Consider the following 24,305-nt stretch of genomic DNA (forward strand, 5'->3'; position numbering starts at 1 on the left):
CGGGTCTCTCTGCTTAGCTGTAGATACACGTCACCTGCCACGGTGGCACCGACAACCCCGACGAGCTTCCAAATAAGTACTACTTTTTGTCCCTCACGCAGACTAGTCGATCGTATTCTTTGAAAGCAAAATCATTCATTAGGGTTTCTCTCGGTAAACAACCTCCGATCTCTCAATAACTCAGGTTCGATCATCTCTCACCTTCCTTTCTTTATTCCTTTCTTTAATTTCATAATTCTCGTATTGGATCTGAATATTTTCACAAACCTATCATTTCAATTTGGTTATGTTTTTAAACAATATCAGTTATCATTTATGGAAACCCAATTAGGAAAAGAACTGTTTGGTTAATTTGCGTCGGTTTTTTGGATCGTATAGGCGGTTCTTGTTTTCGTATAAAATGGGTGCCATGATATCGAGGTTTTGGTTCATGCTGTTCCCTGCGAAGGAGTACAAGATTGTGGTAGTTGGACTGGATAATGCCGGAAAGACCACGACCCTTTACAAATTACACTTGGGTGAGGTTGTCACTACGCATCCTACTGTTGGGAGCAACGTCGAAGAGCTTGTCTATAAGAACATTCGATTCGAGGTGAGATAGCAGCTTCGACGTCTTTTAATTTTTTTTCCATTTATGTATATTGTATATTTATCACCATTCAGGAAAGTCTTTCATGGAGGTTTTTTAGTTTTTGATCCGTAATATATGGAAAGTGAATGTAACTCATGGAAATAGGGAACTTAGGGAAGTGGGTTTTGGTGCGGCAATTGATGTTTTAATGGTAGAATTTTTCTTGAACGTCAGTTGAAAAAATAATAATTTTTCTTGATAGTAATTATTGTTTAGTTGTCCAGAAATGACATAATTTGGGAAAGGTTTGATTTGTATGGTCGATTGTAGTTGTATTGTGCGACTGATGATGTTCCTGTATAATTGAGGATAGGTTTAGTTTCTCGACTTTATAGGCATTGAATTGGTTTAAAGTATAACGTACTTGGCCATTTCTATTTTTCAAAGATCCCTGTTCCATTTCATTCATAAGATCAGATGAATGGTGAAATGAACAGTAATGAAAATTGATGAATCCTTTTTTGGTCTGTGCACTTGCCCGTACCTTTAGCCCCACCCTTCATAAGAGATGTTTTTCACTTGATAAACTAGGTGCACTCGGGTGAGCTAGTCCCAAGGTACCATACAAGATGGTTGCGCCCGCCTCTCAAGCTTTGGTTCTATTGCATATCTGTCATAAGGCCAGGAAAACATTTAAATTATTTACAGGCATTCATAGAGTCACATCCTTTCCCCCATCTTTTATTTTCTTTTGCTTTCCATCAAGTACCATAAACATTTATAACATCTTCATTTCATATTCCATAACATAAACATCAAATATTACCATTTACATTTGAACTCTTTCTGACATGGTATTGGATGCATAAAGAGGGCTACTGAAGGCAGGCTATTTTACATCATAAGAATTGAAACAATTTTCAGAGAAATATTTTGTTGACATTTGAAGAAAGTAAGGGGATGATCTTATCTGCTTACCTTTCCTCAGCTTCAGGAATTCCTAGACACTTAACTTAGCAACCTCGATTGTTTACTGAACTTTATTAACCTCTTTTCCATCCTTCACCTTCGAGGCATATCCTTAGAGAACTTTCCTTTAGCTTTTCTTTATTTTATCTTCTTTGTTTTTTTCCCCCATCACTCTCTTTGCTCTTCTTTCTTCCTTGCTGTTTTCTCCGTTGTCCTTCAACATGCCAGTCCCTTCCCAGTTACAGGAAAAGTTTTCCTTTGAGTGAAGGAAAACTTTCTGTGGCTGCAACCATCAATGAGGAAAATGCTGGCCTCTTCTTCTTCCTCTTTCAGACTAAGAGGGTAAGTTTCCCTCTTTCAGGTAAAACTCACATGCTGCCTACATTTCTTCCAATGAGGAAAGTTTGTTCAGCTTTCTTTTATTTGTGTCTTTTTCCCCCCCTCTCTTTTACATATCTGTACACTTGTTTGCTCTAGGTGAAGGAAATCAATTTTTCACCATAGATAATAACAAAGTGACATGTGTCCTCTCTCTTATTTATATTTTTATAAATTCTTTTTGTACAACTACCAAATTGTCGCCAAGTTCTGAATTTTTTTTTTTTTTTTTTTTGATGGGTAATCAAGAAGTTATATTCATAGGAATAGGCAAAGCCCAATTACACAGGAAGTATACATGAGTAACACCTAACTAGAGATTACAATAGAAAGAAGAAAGTCATGGACCCTTAGCCCGTTACAAACTATGGCCCATGCCCATAATAACAATGAAAAAAGAAAGCTTTAAGCTCATCCATAGTTCTCTCTTGATCTTCAAAACTTCTAGCATTTCTCTCCTTCCAAATACACCAACACATACATATTGGGACCATTCTTCAAATTGCCACTAGTTGTGAATTGCCATGGAGTCCTCTTCAACTTGCTAAGAAATCCACCAATCTAAGCGGCATAACCCAATACAATCCGATTCTTGAGAAAAAATCATCCCACAAGAACCTAGCCACCTCACAATATAAAAGTAGATGATCTACTGATTCCCCATGCTTCTTACACGTGCAACACCAATCCAGTACAATTACACGTTGTTTCCGTAGGTTATCTGTAGTAAGGATCTTATCCAAGGATGACCAAGTTCTGAAAAAATTACAAAGTGCACTTTTTAAATGTCAGGGTATTACACAAATTGGTACTGCTTTTGCTGTATTTGTATATTCATGGATATTCTTCTATTAATGGCTTTATATACAGATTTCATCAGTTAATTAGCTGAAGGTGAGTGTACATTTTTTTTTTTAAAAAAATGGCTGAAGATGAATGTAGGATTTACTTTAAAAATGGCAATTTGCATCTAAACTGCTAAATTTTGTCGATTTGTAAAGTGAATTAAGATTTAACTAGATTGATGAAACAGAGGACGTGGCATGAAATCCATTCAAATCTTAGTTGGAGGTGCAAATTCCAAATTTTGGTAATTTAGTTAGTAGTTTATAGTACAAATTGAAAATGTAGTGGTAATTCAGGGGTGCAAGGTATAACTTCCCCTAGAATATATGTTGCCCTCATCTGTGTCGCCTGATTGTGTTTGTTTTAAGTGATTGCCACTAAACAAAGTACCTACAAATGGCCTTTGATTGATCTTGACTTCGTGAATTTTCTAGTCAACATAAAAGTCATTGTTGAATGAAAATTTGTATCATGTCTTCTATTACAATATATTTGAAACTTCAAAATAGATAAAATAAGAGTTGGAAGGAGGGAGAGAAGGTAATGAAACAGGAAAAGAAACTAGATATTATGAATGGATAGTTCTACAAATTTTTTTGTTGCCTTTTGCTTTTCTAAGTTGCCTTATTGAGGGGTTTGTCATATTCATAAAGATTATAATGGTTCTGCCCTATTACTTGATACACTATTCTGGCGGCAAGGTCATTTACTCTTGAGTTTACTCTACTGGGGTGAGTCCAAATGGTTCAGGACGTGAGGATTGTTACCCAAACTTGTGAAAGTCTAAGTTCTTCATTGGGAAAAATGAATTTATAGCGTTAGTGATATTCGTTCCTGTAGCTTTTATTGTGGGACGTTTGGAAAATGACTCAAATCTGATTGAAAAGTTGTTTATACACTGTTTGAGAAGTTGTTTATGCGTATCTTAAATGCTAAGCACCTAAAATTGAGTGTTTGCAACTACTGTTCACATCAGGTGTGGGATCTTGGTGGACAAGAAAGGCTCAGGACATCATGGGCAACTTATTACCGTGGAACTCATGCAGTTATTGCGGTGATAGATAGCACTGATAGAGCCAGGATCTCTATAATGAAGGACGAACTCTTTAGGTTGCTGGGACATGAGGATCTACAACATTCTGTCATACTAATTTTTGCAAACAAACAGGACCTCAAGGATGCAATGACCCCAGCTGAAATCACCGATTGCCTTTCCCTTCACAGTATCAAGAATCATGATTGGCATATTCAAGCCTGCTGTGCCCTCACAGGAGACGGTCTATATGACGGTCTAGGATGGATCGCCCAGCGGGTTACTGGGAAAGCACCAAGTTGAATAAGGAGCGGTAGAAATCAGGAAAAAATAACATTCATCTGTCCATTCATTCATGGGTTTGAAGGATGAGTGAATATAAACGTTCGTGTACCAACTAAACTGTACGAGAGCTCCTTCCAATCAAATTTGTAGATTGTTTTCAGTTTTGATTGGTCTTATAAAATATTGTGTTCTACACAATAGATTTCCTAATGTTTTGTGTGATAAAGCATACTATTAAAACATTTGTTGTCGAGGAAAAGAAGAATGCATTACAATTGATATCTGTACCAATAAGCATTTCATGCATTATTTGACAAGGAATTGTTTGCTACAAAGTCCCAGTATGCACAGTGAAGCATTCCAAGTAACATTTGCTAAGGACCCGGTATCCTCCAGCTGTGTGAAATGAATCACAATAGTACTTTGTTCCAAGACTGTGATAAGTCTATAAGTTGAAGCCTCTGCCAGTATCTCATTATGTAAGTTGATTCTTGAGTTTAGCAATGAGCATCAGAGTATCCAGCATTTGCATCTGCAACCTTTTGAATCTTGCGGGCCCTCAAACCATCGATCCCAAAATGGATTTATTGGGCCATTTGTCCTGCCGAACCAGAAGAAATAAAATTGACATAAAAGGTCAAAAACTGATCCAGGCAGAAATCTTGAAGCAATGAAAACATAAGGTTGGCAAATCTATATTACATTGGAAGTAAAGGATCAGGTCTTGGTTCCACGTTGCTCAGCATTCTGGTATGCACATTATAAACTCCAGCTTCTGAATCCATAATCGTAAAACTAAATGCAGATAAATATTCAACTACAATTTTTTTTCATTCTTACTCCTTGCATGAAGATGAAGATGAGGAGCTCTCCATTTTCTCAAGCTGTTCCAGCTCCTCCTGCATGACATAAAATCCTTCTAACAGCCGTAAATATAAACAGAGGAGGAAGTGCACCTAAATTTGTAGTAACTCGGACAGAAACCTAGATCAGGGACTTTCTGATCAAGAAGTGCAATTACAGCACTATCTAAAACAATAAAGTGAAAGGTCATACAGAATAGAACGTGCCAATGAACCATCACATTTCAGTAGGCCAGTTCGACTGGATGCTTTTTTGCCTCTCCACTATAAATCCAAATATTCAATGCAAGTCCAATGCCACAAACAGAGTACAGTAAAGCATCGGGAGATATCAAGATTATCCAGAATGAGAAGTACAGACATTAGAGTGGAAGAGAGGCAGGGATAAACCCCAAAAACAAGGGAGATATGATACAGATACATTGTTTGACATTATGTGCAAGTTTATAAAAGAAAGCCAATGACAGGAAACATCTGGACATGACAATGAAGTTTTACAGAAATATACGAGAAACTCTCTCTCTCTCTCTCTCTCTCTCTCTCTCTCTCTCTCTCTCTCTCTCTCTCTCCTTCCTTTTTCTGAAAGTATTATTTTCTTTCTCTTTTGGAGCTTTCTTTGGTGCAGAGCTGTGACCTTTCTGTGTCATAAATTCTCACACTTGGAAATATCACACTAACTAGTGTTTTGAATTTTTGATCATTAGACAGACCCAAAACAAGTAGACTGGAATGTGCATCCATAGGTTTGGAAGGGAATAATGGAAAGTAGTTTCCCTATTTTTTTTATAGGTAAAAATAAAATTTGGCTTGAAAGGAACAAGGGGAGCTTTGAAGATGGGGAGCGTTCTTTGGATGAACTAGGAAATCTTTTTTTACACTCCTTATTTCTTTGGGGTTTTCTGCTATTGTACTCAACAGAGACTTTCTTGTATCACTTTCTAGATCTTAAAATGTAATTAGGTGTTTTCTTTTGTATACTTCCTGTGTAATTAGGTATTTTCTAGTTCCTAGTATGCAATGGAAAGTAGTTTCCCTACTGAAGAGACTTTATTGAAAAAAGTTTCAGATATTGTTTTGACCTAACTTCCATGCTTCCTACCAACTCCAAAATAATTCTTGTAGCCATCCTTCACAGTGTAAAGTGTTTCAAAAGCAAAATGACAAACTTTGTCAATCTTTTTCCAAAATGGCCTAACCCTGTTGATGGAAATCAGACTCACAGAGTTCAAATGCTGTGTTAACTTCAGTGGCTCATCAAAGCAGAGGACACAGACATTCCTATGAAAATGTGCATCGCAAAAGAGCTTTCCATGACCCAATGCTAGTTGAAGCAAATCTAGTGAAATAAACTGGACAAAAAGAACTGTATTGCTAGATTAGCCAACTGTACTGATTGATGACCCTATTTATTTAAAAGTAAATCTAGCCAAAGTTTTCCTTCTTTGGTTTCTTGGGAAACCTGTCACTAACTCAATAGGGGTAAACGGTAACAAAAAAGAGGCAATCAAATTGGGAAGAATTTTATTTTATTTTCTTTTAAGGAAAAAATAAAGGAGGGTAGTAAGATTTGAAAATACAACCTTTTTTTAGAAATGTGCCTAACTTGCTAAACTTGTTTGAATGTTAACCGAGGGTGTATGCACCCCTGGGATTAGTCGGGATGTTGTTCCTAGACACCAGGTGCCAATAAAAAAAATCGTCCTTTCAATCACTTTTGCTATAACTTATATGGTATTCAAGCAATACAACCATACACCTCACGGTCATTTCTGGGTACAAGTATGTTTGCATAAACCAATCAAAAAATTCTCATATCAATTACATGATAAACTAGCACTCCCAAAAGAATATGCTAGTTCCCTATTGAGACCCTGAGCATTGTAGTAAAACCCTGATTCAAGCTCAATAACAATGACCTGTCTTTCATAAGGTATCAAATTTGAGGACTCTAGGGAGAAACTGTAACTCACATACTGTATCTTTTTTATAAGTCTCACATACTGTATCTGAGACCAAGTGTCAACATTATAGTTCTATTGCTAAGATGCTTAAACTACCTCAGCCCAATTATGTTTATACTTAAATCTGAAGTCTCTCTAAATGACTTCCAAGGGAAAGAACAAAAAAATGAAGCCTTCATTATGGATACCATCTTGGAGGTATATGTAATACCTAGATTTTTATTTTTTATTTTGGATAGTAATAAAGAAGTTTTATTCATAATATAATAGGCATAGCCAAGTACACAAAACCAAGTTTTGACTTCATAGAGACAGCAAATGAGTAAATTCACTAGTGCATAGATTACCATTGTCTCATCCATAAACTCGGACAATCCAATAACTAAGCCTACAAATCAATAGAAAACTAAAAATTTATAAAGAAAACAAACAACACTGTATGAATTAACGAAGTCCAGGGAACAGCATACTTACAAAGAAAAACAGAGCTTACCTCTAAGAATCTAGCTTCCTGTTCGAGACGTTTAATTCCAGCCTGTACCCGATGTTTTCCTCTCGTATCGGAGGATGTCAAATACTCAGAGGCTGACAAAGAATGATCCAGGTGGGTTATCGGCCTCGCGGATCCGGACCTACCCGATTGCATCTCAAGCACACCTGCACACGCCAGCCAATAAAGAATAGAAAAGCCCTAGCTTTACAAACAAGCCGCCTATCAAAACCACCCAAGAAATGAGGTGATTCACCAAAAAGACCCCATTAGACAGCAAAACAAGGACGACCCAGAAGTCTTCACGTATCGCACACTCAGCTCCTTCATTAAAGGACAAAGCCCTTTTGCAAAGGCGCGGATCTACGAGAGAAGTTGGGGTTCTTGTTTGGCTTGTTTTAGCACGAACTTTCCAAGGGAAACGAGAGAGACAAGAAACTTATATCGTTGTTGGTGTTGATGGCTAGAGTTTTTGTGAACGCTGGGTCTCTTTTGTGATTCTCATATTCCGTGTCCGTTTTGTCTCTCTAGGCCTCCATAGTCTTTATGCTTTCGGCTCTTTTGCAGCTCCACGCGATGTTCCCCGTTGGTTGGAGTGACAGTTACCAGACTGACGAGTAAAAAAGTCAGTTACCAAGAAAAGTAAAGAAAAAACTCGGATAATATTTTGAGAGAGGAATTCTTCTAATTATTATCTCCACATACTTTTTATTATATTTATATTTATTTTTTATTTTATTATTTCTAAATTAATTGATTTATTTTACTCTTAATCCATGTACCATATATTTAATAAGAGAAAGAAAAATTATGTATAGTATGAGAATGATTAAAGAGAGTAGGAATTTTCTTTTGAATGTTTTATAGATGTAGCAAAAGGTATTTATGCTAGATTTACTAGTTAGTTTTTGATAAGTTAATCATAAGATTCAATTGCCTTAAGTTTTTTTTTCTCTCTCTAATCAAGTAGTTTTATAGATAAAACTAATGATAACATGATATAGATTTAGTCGATATGAGTTCCCCCAACAAATATTCCAAAGTAAACAAAATGCAACACTAGAGACAATAAAAAAAGTGAGGTATCTCTAGCCAAAAATGGCTCTCACCTATTTTTCACTGAGGGAAAGCTGCTTGAAGTAGTTTTTGAATAGTCTGATAAACATACTATTAAACTGAGACAAAAAGCTGCAGAGAGGAGTGTGTTGCAGCTTGCTTATCTGGACTAATTGTAGGAGTCTTCCACGCCCACTTCATCTTGATTATCAGTTAGGAAAAGAGGGCACATAGGAACATAACAATGGAAGGCGCAACGATACACCGAAAAAGAATCATCATTGTCTGTGGTGATGCATGTGGACCTAAGAGGGATCACGCATCACACTAGAAAAAAAACTGGTGGTCGGACTTAAGATATCTGAGGCCATTGATCCCAATGAAGTCGCGTGTGACGCGGGCAGAGACTCTCTGGCATGGCGGCATATGAAGTCCACACGCGGTATAAGCTGCGCATGAGTCTCAAGTGCCACTCTTTTGGGTAGTTTTCTTCCATCGTTCGATAGATCGGCGGTTGGAAATTCTATTAGTGTGGTGCGTGGTGGTCGAAGGAGTTTGGTTGGTAGTAGATCGGCACTTCTATGTGCTATGGATAGAAAACACCTAAAAAATTGGGAATAAAACTATAGACAAAGCCGGTCGATATCGGACAAGAGGAGAGAGGGAGGAGGAGCCGAAGCTCCAACCCCCCTTTAGGTGGAGACAAGGAAAGGCTCTTCAGGCCGACGGTATTTGAGAGAAAATTCGCAGAGAGATTGGTCTCGTTTGGATTAGGAAGGCTTTTTTGATTAAGTTAATCATAAGATATGAATATTCTCCTTTTAAGTTTTAACAAATAAAAAGAAATGTTTTATTCACAGAATGATTTCGTATAAATAAACTTACATATTGACGTAATTTGATGGTAGTAAGATAGTTTGTAAGTAATAATGAGATAATTTGAATTCAATATTTTTTAAGTTTTGGGAAAGGAGAATAAAAAAGTTGAATAAAAAATATTATAAAGTTAAAATATTGTTATGATATAGTTTTATAATATTATTGTTATTTAAAGATTTGAAAAAATTAAATTATTTTTTATTTTTTGTTTAAAAGTTTAGAAAAATTATAATGATTAGTTTGAAAAAGTTGTAATGATTAATTTGAAAATCTTGTATTTAAATTATGTTTTGGAAAGATATGAGATAAGATTAAATGAGAATTTTGGGATGAGATTTATTTCCAAACAAGACCTTTGGATTTTGGTTTTCATGAGATTTTGTGAAATTGGTGGGATTATTTAAAAATATGTTTTGGATTAAGAAATATTTTAGAAATAATTTTAATGGAATTTGAAAAAAAAGTAATTCTACTCTTAGGTCGGTCTTGTTTCCAACACCACACACTAATGATGTGGTAAACCGGTTTGTTAAAAGTTGTCTAATGCTCAAGTTCCCCCCCCCCCCTCTCTCTCTCTCTCTCTCTCTCTCTCTCTCTCTCTCTCTCTCTCTCTCTCTCTCTCTCTCTCTCTCTCTCTCTCTCTCTCTATTCTTTGCTCTCCCCCTTCTCTACCAAATCCTTCTTCTTCCTCCTCCCAAAACCACTACCCCGTCGACTATGCTCTCCCCCTTCCCTCATTTCTTTGCTCTGCCCCCTCCCTCTACCGAATCCCTCTCCCCATCCCAAAATCGGAGTTCAGTCACTTAAGAGAGAGAAAATGAGCCCCAAGTAAGTTCTTATTCTTTTGGTGCCTATTTTCTCCTTTGTGCATCTTTTTGGGGGTTCAAGCTATAATTACTGGTGGGGTTTTATATGGGTGGTTTTTGTAGTTTTGATCTTTTGTGACGTTTTTTTTTACCTAAATCATGGGCAGTGAAGGGGTGAATCTTTTGCACTCCCCCATATCTTGTACTGTTTTGATTGAAAATTACCCACTGGGATAAATGAGGAGGATATTAACATGGAAGAATCTATTGGTACAGGCCTTACCCAGATAAGAACACCACTTAAACTGTTAGCGTAAAGTTTTCATCTTTATCACACTGAAAGCTTTTTACTTAAAATGAAGTAGTGGGAATAGAGAAGTAACCAAACTTTATTATTTGTGAGCCTCTGTTCATAGTAAATCTCAATTCAATGGCATTGAGAAGAAAAGAAGCTTCTTTGTGTTTTGCGGCTTTCCTCTATTTTTGAGCTTCTGCATATGGATTACTTTATCCAAAAGGTGTGAACTTTGAAGGTAACTCCAAAATTTATTTCCTCCTTCCCTTTAAAATCTGCAAGAACGGTGTTTTTTGGGTGCCTATATGATACGAAATTCTCATCTTGCTGCTTTGTTTTTAATGAGAATAAAAACTTATTTAAAGGATTAACTGTTACATGAAACCCATAGCAATGAAAGGAAATTGTTGTTTTTTTATTTTCTACTATGGCTTGTTTTTGGCATCTTAAGTCATGCAAGAGAAAAAAATCCATGCAAGAAAAAAGGTCCATATGTGTTAGCTTCGGTCAAAAGGGGGGAGAGTGAAAAAGGAAGGGATCTTTTTTTTTTTTTGGGGAGGGGGGAGAGAGCAAAGAAGGAAGCGTAGAGGGAGAACATGAGAGAAGAAATTCAAAAAGAATATTTAGGAAAAATATAGAAAATGTGAAGAGTAGTGAATCGTTTTAAAAAAATAAAAAAAATAAATAAAAATCATCTTAACTGGTATGTGGTGTTAGAGAAATAAGTGGCTTAAGAGTAGAATTACTCTTGAAAAAATAGCTTGGTCTATTGAAAATATATGTTTAAGAAGAAGGTATTTGTAAGAATTTTCTGTTGGTTTGTAAAAGTTTTTTAGTTTTTATTTGTTATAGAAAACGAGTTAAAATTTCAAGATGAAAATTATTTTTGAGATTATTTTGATTTTAAAATGTTTGGATCAAAAGTAAACAAATTTTGAAAATTTCTTTGTTCCCAAACAATTTTAATCAACTTAGGATACTTGCAAGTGATATTTGAGTTATTATTTTTACAAAATATTTCGCCTCACTCTTGTTAAAAAAAAATTTATAAGCAATAATTTTTATGTATCCTTTACACGTTTCACTGACGTAATTAATTGTATTAACTTTTTATATAAAATAATTAATTTGAACAATTAGATCATTTTCTTTTTAAAAGAACATTGTTCATTTAAGTGCGTGTCTAACACGGGATGATGAGTGCGTTTGGATGGCTGTAGTGGGGCCATTGGGTCTATACATGGAAGTCTTATCCGGAAGTGACACGCCTTTGTTTTCTTCCTGCGTGTCATACACGCGATGCTTATAAAATAACATTATGTCTACTGTTTTTTTTTTTAATTTTTTAATTTTATTTTTAAAAATTTATATTAAGCTCCAATTTGATTACATAATTCAGATAAGATGAAATGAGATAAGATAAATATTTTAAATAATAATTAATAAAATTTTGTTATAATAAAATTTTTTAATATTAATTTTATATTGATAGTTGAAAGAGTTGAATTGTTCATTATATTTTATATAAAAATTTTAAAAAAATTGTAATGATTAGATTAGATGAGATAAGATGAGATTGTTTAATTTTTTTCTATTAATTTTAATTTTATAAAATTGAAATGATTATTTTAAAATTAAATTCTTCGAGTAAATTATACATATTATACCATATTTCGATAAAATGATATTATCAATCGATTTTAAATTCTTTTAAGAGTTCAGAAATGATCTTAATATTATACCTAAAGTATCACATTTATAAAATAAAATATAATAAAAAGAGAAATGTTATCTGTGCAAAGAAATTTTGCATAAATAAGTTTATAAATTGATATATTTTTTAATGTGATACATCATTTATTTTAAAATAAAAATAATTTTAAAATCTGACATTAAAAAAATCAATTTGTTTTAGGTATTTATTTCTGATTTTGATTAATCATAACACGTTATATTATTAAAATTATTTACATGATGTTGATTTTATAGAAGACTTTGGAGGAAGATGGATTTTTAGAATAATTTTATTACGTATAAGTGAATGAGCGTACCGATTTGTATAAAAATATTATTATTTTTATATTTAAAATTTAAATTGATATAATTTTTATTAACATTTGACTTTTTGTTGTAAAATAACATTGTAAAATTGTATGACCACCTTGAGCTAGCCGTCAAATGCACAGTGCATAGTGCCAGCATAGTACTGCATAGTAACTGGCATAGTAAATGGCCGACATCGCACAGTGTGCATAGTGCCAGCATAGTACTGCATAGTAACTGGCATAGTAAATGGCCGACATCGCACAGTGCGCATAGTGCCAGCATAGTACTGCATAGTAACTGGCATAGTAAATGGCCGACATCGCACAGTGCATAGTACTGCATAGTAAATATGCACAATACCAGCATAGTACTGCATAGTAACTTGCATAGTTCCCTTTGTACGCCTATATATATCGTTGAATTATTTAAGAAATTCATAAGTTTCATAACTTCTCTGAGTTCTATCTCTCTCTCTCTCTCTCTCTCCTTTCGATAGTTTTATAATACGTTATCAGCACGAGAGTTCTGACGATCTTGAAGCTAATAGTCCTCTACTTCAAGTAAGTCTTTCAATATATTTTTTTATAGTTTTCAAAATGAATATGAAATATTAAACATACTTATGTTCTTGATTTATATATGTAGAAAATGTCAAATCTTACAAAATTGGAATTCGTTGCTCTTGACATTTCTGGAAAAAATTATTTATCTTGGATCCTTGATGCTGAGATCCATCTGGATGCAATGAACCTGGGAGATACAATTAAAGAAGGAAATCAAGGGTCTCTGCAGGACCGTGCTAAGGCAATGATTTTCCTTCGGCACCATCTTCATGAAGAATTAAAAACTGAGTATCTAACGGTGAAAAATCCACTTATTTTGTGGAATGATTTAAGGGAGAGATATGAACACCAGAAAACTGTAATCCTCCCAAAAGCTCGTCATGATTGGATGCACCTGAGGTTGCAAGACTTCAAGAGTGTTAGTGAGTATAACTCTGCACTCTTTAAAATTAGCTCGCTATTGAAATTATGTGGTGAAAAAGTCACTGATGATGACTTGTTAGAGAAGACATATACTACTTTTCATGCCTCGAATGTGCTCCTGCAGCAGCAGTATCGAGAGCGAAAGTTCAAGAAATATTCTGAACTTATATCTTGTCTTCTATTAGCTGAGCAAAATAATGAGCTTTTATTAAGAAATCACCAGTCACGTCCTACTGGTTCTATATCATTCCCTGAAGTGAATGGTACTAGATTTACATCATTCCCAGAAGCGAATGGTGCATCTTTTCAAAGAAAAAGAGGGCGTGGACGTGGTAAGAAAAACTATAGAAGTGGAGGTCCTAGAAGTGACCACACTAAAAGGGAAAATAATAGATATACACCGTACCACCAGAAGTGGTTCAACTCAGACAAGGGCAAAGGTCCTCAAAATAAATTTGTAAAGAAATATGAAGATGAATGCCATAGATGTGGTATGACTGGACATTGGTCTCGTACCTGTCGTACAGCTAAACACTTGGTTGACTTATACCAATCTTCCATAAAAGAAAAAATAAAGAAATTTGAAACAAATTTTGCTGAACCATCATATGCTTTAAATTCTATAGATGGAGAAGATATTACAAGTCTTGATGTTTATGATTTCTTTGAGGATTCTAGTGGTAGAGTTGATCATGGAAGTGTTCCTTTTTAATTAATGTATTTCCTTTATATTATTGTAAAATATTTTTATTCTGTAATGTTTTTTTTTAGTAATGAAAGTTTTATATATTTTGTAGAATCATGAGTCTTATTGATGAACTTTCTATCTCCGAGATGAATAATAAAGATGTATGTCTGGCTGACAGTGCTACAACTCATACAATTCTTAAGGATAAAAAATATTTTCAAAATCTAACATTGAGTAAAGCCTATGTTCATACCATCTCCGGTTCATCGAATCTAATTGAAGGCTCCGGAAGAGCTTATATTGTGTTGCCTAATGGCACCAAATTTTGCATTGATGATGCTCTATTTTCTTCACAATCCAGAAGAAATTTATTAAGTTTTAAAGATATACGTCGTAATGGTTGTCATATTGAAACCATTAACGAAGACGATAAAGAGCATCTTCTCATTACTAAAATAATTTCGAGCCAGAAGCTCGTATTAGAAAAACTGTCTGCCCTCTCATCTGGATTGTATTATACAAAAATGAGAACAATTGAATCACATGTTGTAATGCACCAGAAGTGCATTGATCCTAAAATATCTATGACTTGGCATGATCGCCTTGGACATCCGGGATCAATAATGATGAGACGAATAATTGATAATTCGTATGGGCATCCCCTAAAGAATCAGAAGATTATCTTACCCGATGAATATCCATGCTCTGCATGTTTTCAAGGTAAATTGATTATCAAACCATCTATCTCAAAGGTTGGTTTTGAATCTCCATCGTTTTTACAAAGGATTCATGGAGATATATGTGGGCCTATTCAACCATCAAGTGGACCGTTCAGATATTTTATGGTTTTAATTGATGCATCAAGTCGATGGTCACATGTTTGTTTACTTTCCACTAGAAATGCTGCATTTGCTAAACTTCTTGCACAAATAATTAAGCTACGAGCACAATTCCCTGATTATCCAATTAAAACTATTCGATTGGATAATGCAGGAGAATTTACATCTCAAGCTTTTGATAATTATTGCATGTCAATAGGAATAGATGTTGAACATCCAGTTGCCCACACACATACTCAAAATGGTTTAGCTGAATCATTGATTAAAAGGTTTCAGCTAATCGCTAGACCTTTACTCATGAAATCAAATCTTCCTATTTCTGCTTGGGGACATGCTATAATTCATGCAGCATCATTAATTCGAGTTAGACCATCAGCATATCACAAATATTCACCATTACAGCTTGCATTTGGTCAGCAACCAAATATCTCTCATCTTCGTACTTTTGGATGTACTGTATATGTTCCAATTGCACCTCCACAACGTACAAAGATGGGCCCTCAACGTAGACTTGGGATATATGTTGGGTTTGATTCTCCATCTATTATCAGATACCTTGAGCCTCTTACAGGGGATATGTTTAAGGCACGTTTTGAGGATTGTCATTTTGACGAATCCATTTTTCCAACAATGGGTAATGAGAAGTCGGTGCCTGAAGCACGACAAACATTGTGTAAAGAGAAGTCGGTGCCTGAAGCACGACAAGAAATTACTTGGGAAAATAAAGCTCTTTCCCAATTTGATCCTCGTACAAAAGAATGTAATCTAGAGGTTCAAAAGATTATTCATTTGCAAAGTGTTGCAAACCAATTACCGGATGCATTTACTGACACTAAAGGTGTGGTAAAATCATATATTCCTGCTGTTAATGTTCCAGCAAAGATTGCAGTCCCTGAAGGACAAGTTGCCAAAATAGCAATAGGCGAGTCTAAGATACGCCTGAAGCGTGGACGGCCTATTGGTGCTAAGGACAAAATTCCTCGAAAGAAGAAAATACAAAATGAATTTGGTACTCCTGAAGAATCCATACCAACACAGGCCATAAGAGTAATTGATGCTCATGAAGAGAGTAAATCTCCTGAGAAAGAACCTCCTGAAGAGGTATTTCATGAAATGTCTTCCCTTGAAGAGGGACAGGTACCTGAAAATAACGAGATCTCGATACATTTCATGAATACAGGAGAAATTTTGAATAGAAATAAAACTGTTGTCGACAACATATTCTCATATAAAATGGCTCTTGACATTACCAGAAGTAATGAAGAAATTGAGCCAAGAACTGTCGAAGAATGTCGACATAGAGATGACTGGCCAAAATGGAAATCAGCTATTGAAGCTGAATTAAACTCGCTAGCAAAGCGAGAGGTCTTTGGACTAATTATACAAACACCAAAGGGTGTAATACCCGTTGGATATAAATGGGTATTTATACGTAAACGTAATGAAAGTAATGAAATTGTGCGATATAAAGCACGACTTGTTGCACAAGGTTTCCTGCAGAAACCGGGGATTGATTATGAGGAAACATACTCTCCTGTTATGGATGCAATCACATTCAGATATTTGATTAGTTTGGCAGTTATAAAAAGATTGGATATGCAGTTGATGGATGTGGTCACCGTATATTTATATGGATCATTAGATCATGACATATATATGAAAATCCCTGAAGGATATAAAATGCCTGAAGCTTCTAATCTGAGTACATCCAGAAGTATGTATTCTATTAAGCTTCAAAGATCTTTATATGGGTTAAAACAATCCGGACGCATGTGGTATAAACGCCTTAGCGAATATCTATTGAAAGAAGGATTTAAGAATAATCCAATATGCCCATGTGTTTTTATTAAGAAATCAGACTCCGGATTTGTTATTATTGCGGTTTATGTTGATGATCTAAATCTTGTTGGAACTCCTGAAGAGATCAGAAGAACTGCTACATATTTAAAGAATGAATTTGAAATGAAAGATCTTGGCAAAACGAAATTTTGTCTCGGCCTGCAGCTCGAGCATTTGCCAAATGGAATTCTCATTCATCAATCAAATTATACAGAGAAAGTCTTGAAACACTTTTACATGGACAAAGCTCATCCCCTGAGTACTCCAATGGTTGTTCGATCACTTGATGTGCAGAAGGATCCATTTCGTCCTTGTGAAGACAATGAAGAAATTCTTGGTTCTGAAATACCTTATCTCAGTGCAATTGGAGCCCTGATGTATCTTGCAAATTGCACTCGGCCTGATATTGCATTTTCAGTTAATTTACTTGCAAGATATAGTTCCGCACCAACTCGAAGACATTGGAATGGCATTAAACATATCCTTCGATACCTTCGAGGTACGGTTGATATGGGATTATTTTATCAATATGGTTCAAGTCCACAATTAGTTGGATATGCAGATGCAGGTTATCTTTCAGATCCACACAGAGGTAGATCTCAGACTGGATATGTATTTACTTATGGAAATTCTGCTATATCATGGAGATCTGTCAAACAAACACTATCTGCTACATCTTCAAATCACTCAGAGATCATTGCAATTCATGAAACAAGTCGAGAATGCATTTGGCTAAGATCAATGATCCAACATATTCAAGAAAAGTGTGGTCTTCCAGTGATTAATGATAGTCCAACAACTTTATATGAAGATAATGCTGCTTGTATTGCTCAAATTAGAGGAGGATATATCAAAGGTGATAGAACCAAACATATTTCACCTAAATTCTTTTATACTCATGAACTTCAAGAAAAAGGTGAAATTAAAGTCAAGCAGATACGATCAAGTGATAATCTGGCAGATTTATTCACAAAAGCATTACCAACTGCAACATTTAAGAAGATTGTGCAGAACATTGGAATGTGGAGACTTGAAGACCTTTTATCATGCACTTTTCAGGGGGAGTAACGTCTTGAAGATTTATGCTGATTGTACTCTTTTTCCTTCGCTAAGGTTTTATCCCACTGGGTTTTCCTTCGCAAGGTTTTAATGAGGCAATCTTAAAGCATTTTACGGTACACATGAATATTGTACTCTTTTTCTTTCGCCATTGGTTTTTTCCCACAGGGTTTTTCCTTGGCAAGGTTTTAACGAGGCATATTCATTATAAGTGGTCATCCAAAGGGGGAGTGTTGTAAAATAACATTGTAAAATTGTATGACCACCTTGAGCTAGCCGTCAAATGCACAGTGCATAGTGCCAGCATAGTACTGCATAGTAACTGACATAGTAAATGGCCGACATCGCACAGTGTGCATAGTGCCAGCATAGTACTGCATAGTAACTGGCATAGTAAATGGCCGACATCGCACAGTGCGCATAGTGCCAGCATAGTACTGCATAGTAACTGGCATAGTAAATGGCCGACATTGCACAGTGCATAGTACTGCATAGTAAATATGCACAGTACCAGCATAGTACTGCATAGTAACTTGCATAGTTCCCTTTGTACGCCTATATATATCGTTGAATTCTTTAAGAAATTCATAAGTTTCATAACTTCTCTGAGTTCTATCTCTCTCTCATTTCGATAGTTTTATAATACTTTTCAATTAATTATATTAATGTGCGCGAATTAGTGTGCAAAATCTGACTACATACGTCACAGAAGGTTTCTCTCTCTAGTCTCCAGCGCACCATTCTGGCCTCTGCACTGTAAAACAACTTCCTCCTTCCTATTAAAAAGTCTCTCGGATTAAAAAGTCTCTTTGATTCGTCTTCTACCTGAAACGTTGAGGAAGAAAAGTAATTTCCTCTGTTCTCTGCGTTACAAAGAAGCCCAGGTCCAAATATAAAAAGACCAGCATCTTTTTATGATGTGCACGTGTTGCTTCTTCCTGTTATCTCCAACACAGAGAACCCCACACGCGTTCAGAAGGCCCACTCGTCGAGACCAACGTTTTCTGAGCTGCTGTCGAATGCTATTTTTAGGTTTATTTTTGGCGTCATGGGCACGTACGTATCCCTTTGTCTTATTATTGTGTGGTTCAGCACGAGTTTTCACCCCCGAAACTCTTATCGGTCCGCAGCAACTACCGAACACCAAGCTCTAAAAAAACTCCCCCGCCCCCTTTTCCGGTATCTCGCTCCCAAGGAGTAAATCCTTCCATTTCTCAACGGGGCCTCTTTTGCATTGGTAAGCCGTGTTCTCTTCCATACCCAATTTGTGAAAACTGAACCTTTTTACATCTTTTTCTTAATGTAGTAACAATAATTTTTAAATATTGTTTTCGAGGGTTTGCTTACTAGTCTTCAATTGTCACTGAGACACAGTATAGAAGAGTTTTCTTTCTGGGCTCTCTCTGTGCTGTGATTTCATGGCTTCTTCAGTGCTCAATGGAGCTGAGAATCTGAAGCTCATTAGTGGCTTAGCCCCAACTAGGTTTGGCTTTGTGGGGTCAAATTTCCAGGATAGGTGCTTGCCCAAGCAGGGTTTGGTGTCTTTTGGTAGGATTTATAAGGCCAGAACTTTGACTCCAAGATGCAGTGTATCATCCTCAAGGCCTGCTTCGCAGCCTAGGTTCATACAACACAAACAAGAGGCATTTTGGTTCTATAGGTTCTTATCTATTGTGTATGATCATGTCATAAACCCTGGACACTGGACCGAGGATATGCGGGACGAGGCTCTTGAGCCTGCTGATCTCTATGATCGCAATATGGTAGTGGTAGATGTAGGGGGTGGAACTGGGTTTACCACTCTTGGTATAGTTAAGCACGTGGATGCCAAAAATGTTACAATTCTTGACCAGTCACCCCACCAGCTTGCCAAGGCTAAGCAGAAGGAGCCCTTGAAGGAATGCAAGATAATTGAAGGTGACGCAGAGGATCTTCCATTCCCAACTGATTATGCGGATCGATATGTCTCGGCGGGAAGGTAATTTTCTGAGAGTGTCTATGCTTTATTAGGATCTGTTTTATTCATAAAGGTACGTAATGTATTGCACCTGAAGTTTTCATGCATTGCAGAGAATTTTTTTTTTTCCCATTAATTAACTGAAGATGTTGGTCTTTTTTGAGGCATTATTTATATAAAGTCAAAATGAAATTTTAATTAATTTTTGAAATAATCTTGGGAGAAGATTTTGAATGTAAAAGAAGTAATATTTTTCTGAATTTTAAACTCTGACTAGTGACTAATCAAAGCTACAGGCATGTTTTGTTTTCTATGCTTTAGTTTTGACAAAGATAACATAGATTATTTACTGGCAGAATCTGATATTTGGCCGAAGTGTCAAGCTATATACCTTTTGAAGGAAACAACTAATGCTATATTTTAAAATTAATGCTCAGCATCGAGTATTGGCCGGATCCACAACGTGGTATCAAGGAAGCATATAGGGTGCTTAAGATAGGAGGTAAAGCCTGTGTTATCGGTCCAGTGTATCCAACCTTTTGGCTGTCTCGTTTCTTTGCTGACATGTGGATGCTCTTCCCAAAGGAGGAAGAGTACATTGAATGGTTTCAAAAGGCCGGTTTCAAAGATATTAAACTAAAAAGAATTGGTCCAAAATGGTACCGTGGTGTCCGTCGGCATGGCTTGATCATGGGTTGCTCTGTAACAGGTGTGAAGCCCTTATCTGGTGACTCTCCCTTGCAGGTAACATACACTTAAGGGCTTGTTATCTTTTTACTTGCAGATAAAATGCTAAGAGGCTCTTGATCTTGCCCTTTTTCCCTCATTATGATAATCTGCCCTTTTTTCACTTGTTTCTTATTTGGTCAATAGCAAGAATTAAATCCCAAAACCCAAGCTTTGCCTTGGATGACTTTGTTCTTTATAAGTCTCCTATGAGGCTAGGAACCGCTTGTGGTAGCTAATTTTAATTAGTTAAATAGATTTAGATAAGCATGTCCTTGGCCTGCATCTGACCACTTGCAATGTTTGTAAATATTTTTTTTATTGCTTTATGATGAGTGTTTATTCAAGAGCATTTTAATATCATCATTGTTATTATGATATCTTTCATGACAGTAGAATTTGAGTTGCGTAGTACCTCTTCAGAATTTTCCATAATCTTCTCAGAGAATGAAATTTACCCAATCAATTATGGGAGTTGTGTAAAGATCACCAACATTGACTGATACTTGTACCTTTAAGCTACAAATTTTGTCAATAACACCATCTGTTCGAATCTAACTGTTAAGATGGCTAAAAATAGCGACACGGCACAATATTAACAAGGGGTGTTATTTGATATTAGGTGATAGTTAGGGTGAAAGTTACTCTCCCCAAGATTTTAGGTGAGAGGAAAATAAATTTTTCTTTAGAACTAGTCTCTTAGCTTAGAGGCAAAGAAGTATTTCTTTAGAACTAGTCTTGCTCTGCATCAAGAATGAAGTTTGTTTGTGTGGACTGATAAGTGGCTTATACGTTCCAGGGATTTAAATTACTCTGTAAGGCTTACAATCTTACCCGTAAAAAAAACATGACTTAAAGGGTGTCTTTTATCTTTCTTTTTCTCTTTTTTGGCGCCAATTGGGAGGTTCCAAACAAGTTGAAATATTCCTCGTCTTCTCTCGGTCAAGAGCACTGCAGTATTATATACCTGACTTGTGCAGTGCTCTTCTCCCTTCACTCTTGTATTAAACTTTATAGATGCTAGAATTGAGGACAGAGGAGCCATTTTCTATTGTGTGAAGGCTGATGAGGCCAAGAGGACTATAGAAGTTAAAGAGTAGCTTGTGTTAGGCCATTTGACACCTGTCTGTATATGTTATTTTCTACATTTTGTTAAATGTGAAAATATGTTGCCTATGAATTTTCACGACTTCCAATCAAAATCAGTAGAAGTCTCTAAATGCATGCATCAGCTCCAATTGTAATTCTAAGAGCTGGTTTACAATCACACTTCTGGTGAAGTAGTAGGTATGAAACCATAGAAGTAGTCAAGTTAACCATTGCTTTTGATAACTTTTGTCTTGAGAATGATCAATTCAACCTCTCAATTTATGAAGTTTTTTCATGCAGCTTGGTCCAAAGGAAGAGGATATAAAAAGGCCTGTGAATCCGTTCGTTTTCTTCCTCCGGTTCATTCTTGGTGCGTTAGCTGGGGCATACTTTGTACTGGTTCCAATTTACATGTGGATCAAAGATCAAATAGTTCCAAAAGGGATGCCCATCTGAAATGTGAGGAACCAATGAGACTAGATAAAGCTTGTGATGGTTACTCTTCCCGCTAAAGCTTTCCCAGCCAATCAACTAGATGTGCCCTTCTCTGCTCAAGATAAACCTGCTAAAGCAGTCATTTAGGCGGACAAGCATGCTTCAAAGCTTAGTGCTGCTTAGAGCTATAACTCTACATCTCCAATATGGTTGGTATTTTGTTTTTGTTTTCTTTCTGAGCAACTAAACTCCAACAAGGTTGTTGCAATGATATTTAGTGCTGCTTCAGGTTGACAGACACCATTCAAAGCCTAGTGCTGCTTGGGTCTATAACTCTGCAACCCCAACAAGCTTGGTTGTTTGTCCTTTGTTCCTTTGGTTTCTTGCTTTTTCTTGTTTTCCCTCAGCAAGTAAATTTTTCAATAAGGAAAATTCACTTGATGCATACAACCAGCTGGATGATAGCTGGCATTATATTTTTGATTAAGAAGTCGCGCGAATGATTCTATCTCCGGAAGGACGGATGATTTGCAAAGAAAAAGGAAGTAATTGAAAAGGAAAAATATCAAATAGTCTCATGGGATATATTGCTCTGGTCATTGGTACTGGGAATGATTTAGTATATGGTTGCAAGGACCATAATGAGAACTTCGATTCCTGAATTGTCAAGAGCTTGATGAGACATTGAATTCAGCAGATGCAGATCTTGTGAAAATGTCAGATTCATCCTGGCAAATATTCTCATTCTTGTGCAGAAGAGAGTTTAGTTTTCATCATCATTAAGCAATGAGGGAAGCCATTTCCATGGCTAATCTTCTTTTTCGATTACAGATAGTGCTCCTTTTCCCGGTTAATCTACTTGCCAAAGTCGAAACTTTTGCTAGGCGATTCCTCTCATTCTCGGTTCCCTTTGAACGTTGAAAGCCCAATTCAGGACCATGCTACTCCCACGTGTGATGCTTGTGAGACAAGATAACCGAGGTTTTTAGTTTTTCTAATCCGACATTGTATTATTAATAAGAAAAAACGGTGCATGTAAAAAAATAAACGTAAACAAACAAATTGATCGTGGCAATGTTTCTCTCCAAAATCATACATTACTACGGTACCGTTTCATCATATAAAAGCATAAAAAAGAAAAGAAAAATTCTCTGTGGGTAGTTTTTAGATGAGTTCCTCTTTGGAACTGTCCGGCTAGTTTTGGGCGTTTAACAGCCCTCAATCAAACGGCAACACGTGAGCAAGTCTACACTAAAGAACATAAAATCAAAGCACCCGATAATTCCATATTTCACTGTCTTTGTTCATCCTCTTACGCCTATTCATCAAATCAATTGAAAGAAGTTGGATTTTTACACGAAGCAAGTCAAATCACAGATCAAAACATGCATCAAATAATCACAAAATCAATTTAAATCACCATTTGTTTTGAACAAAAAATCAGAGCATCAAAATAGAGATGCAACCTCACTATAGCCATTCAAGAACAACCAGAGCACCACTTCTCTCTCTCTCTCTCTCTCTCTCTCTCTCTCTCTCTCTGAATCGTTTCTGTTTGGGATTTTTGGAACAAGACGCTACTTCTCATTGCTCGGCACCACTAATGGCAACTTGCAGTTCACTACTTCGTACATAACCCTCCAACTTCGACATATAGTAAGATGATCTCACCGTTTGCCACCACTACGGCTACAACGATAATGTTTACAAGATTCACCTTGATTTGCTATCGTTTGACGAGATGAGCGAGGAAGGGTCCAAGCTGCGCGAGGAAGTGCCATTGATGGATTTAGCTCCACATGCATCACCTACCTTGATTTTCAGTTGATGCTAATATTGCAAAAGCCAAAAGGGGGGGACTATGTGAGAAAAAATCTTTTTCCACCAATTTTGTTTGTGGGACGTTGGTGACATATAATTCATGAGCAATAAACTTTTTCCAGGAAAAAGTTATTTCGTGAGAAAAAACTACCTTTTGTCACGACTAGATGTTGTGGCAAAACTTGTTTTCATCCGTGGTAAATGAAGACAGAAACCTAACCCTTTGTGGTGCCAGTAACATCAATTGTCACCAGAGTGGAGATCGAAAAAGTGTATTAGCTATGTATGATTTTGTCACACATTTAGTGGTTTAAAGTTTTTGGCCACTCCCTAAGTCATGACTATTATTAGTATTGGGATGACACCGTCTGGTGATAAATATGTTTTA

General features: G+C 36.1%; 3 protein-coding genes across 5 annotated transcripts; 2 read left to right on the top strand and 1 right to left on the bottom strand.

Annotated features, from left to right (window-relative positions):
* The first annotated feature begins 27 nt into the window (after positions 1–27).
* Positions 28–4,361, top strand: LOC122300741 (ADP-ribosylation factor-like protein 5). Its single transcript, XM_043111613.1, has 3 exons — positions 28–184; positions 379–592; positions 3,741–4,361. Exons 2-3 carry the CDS (start codon positions 401–403, stop codon positions 4,098–4,100), a joined length of 552 nt encoding a protein of 183 aa, XP_042967547.1. The 5' UTR covers positions 28–184; positions 379–400; the 3' UTR covers positions 4,101–4,361.
* Positions 4,362–4,365: 4 nt separating this feature from the next.
* Positions 4,366–8,013, bottom strand: LOC122300742 (guanine nucleotide-binding protein subunit gamma 2-like). Of its 2 annotated transcripts, none has more exons than XM_043111614.1 (4): positions 7,400–8,013; positions 4,923–5,038; positions 4,785–4,829; positions 4,366–4,683 (listed from the first exon to the last, which is right to left on the bottom strand). In XM_043111614.1, exons 1-4 carry the CDS (start codon positions 7,550–7,552, stop codon positions 4,593–4,595), a joined length of 405 nt encoding a protein of 134 aa, XP_042967548.1. In that variant the 5' UTR covers positions 7,553–8,013; the 3' UTR covers positions 4,366–4,592. The 2 variants fall into 2 exon arrangements, with proteins under 2 accessions (XP_042967548.1, XP_042967549.1); XM_043111615.1 differs by having other exon boundaries at positions 4,923–4,981; positions 7,400–8,004.
* A 10,741-nt stretch (positions 8,014–18,754) lies between these two features.
* Positions 18,755–22,468, top strand: LOC122300743 (2-methyl-6-phytyl-1,4-hydroquinone methyltransferase, chloroplastic-like). Of its 2 annotated transcripts, none has more exons than XM_043111617.1 (4): positions 18,755–19,126; positions 19,269–19,867; positions 20,284–20,590; positions 21,962–22,468. In XM_043111617.1, exons 2-4 carry the CDS (start codon positions 19,308–19,310, stop codon positions 22,115–22,117), a joined length of 1,023 nt encoding a protein of 340 aa, XP_042967551.1. In that variant the 5' UTR covers positions 18,755–19,126; positions 19,269–19,307; the 3' UTR covers positions 22,118–22,468. The 2 variants fall into 2 exon arrangements, with proteins under 2 accessions (XP_042967551.1, XP_042967550.1); XM_043111616.1 differs by having other exon boundaries at positions 18,758–19,126; positions 19,264–19,867.
* The last annotated feature ends 1,837 nt before the right edge of the window (positions 22,469–24,305 follow it).

Source organism: Carya illinoinensis, chromosome 2 (genome assembly GCF_018687715.1).
Source record: "Carya illinoinensis cultivar Pawnee chromosome 2, C.illinoinensisPawnee_v1, whole genome shotgun sequence".
Classification (NCBI taxonomy): Eukaryota; Viridiplantae; Streptophyta; class Magnoliopsida; order Fagales; family Juglandaceae; genus Carya; species Carya illinoinensis.

Coding starts and splice junctions, on each gene's coding strand:
- LOC122300741 (XM_043111613.1), top strand. CDS start 401: ATGGGTGCCATGATATCGAGGTTTTGGTTCATGCTGTTCCCTGCGAAG. Junction 593..3,740: donor ATAAGAACATTCGATTCGAG/GTGAGATAGCAG, acceptor TGTTCACATCAG/GTGTGGGATCTTGGTGGACA.
- LOC122300742 (XM_043111614.1), bottom strand. CDS start 7,552: ATGCAATCGGGTAGGTCCGGATCCGCGAGGCCGATAACCCACCTGGAT. Junction 5,039..7,399: donor AGGAAGCTAGATTCTTAGAG/GTAAGCTCTGTT, acceptor CTACAAATTTAG/GTGCACTTCCTCCTCTGTTT. Junction 4,684..4,784: donor CCTGATCCTTTACTTCCAAT/GTAATATAGATT, acceptor CTGGTTCGGCAG/GACAAATGGCCCAATAAATC.
- LOC122300743 (XM_043111617.1), top strand. CDS start 19,308: ATGGCTTCTTCAGTGCTCAATGGAGCTGAGAATCTGAAGCTCATTAGT. Junction 19,868..20,283: donor CGATATGTCTCGGCGGGAAG/GTAATTTTCTGA, acceptor ATTAATGCTCAG/CATCGAGTATTGGCCGGATC. Junction 20,591..21,961: donor CTGGTGACTCTCCCTTGCAG/GTAACATACACT, acceptor TTTTTCATGCAG/CTTGGTCCAAAGGAAGAGGA.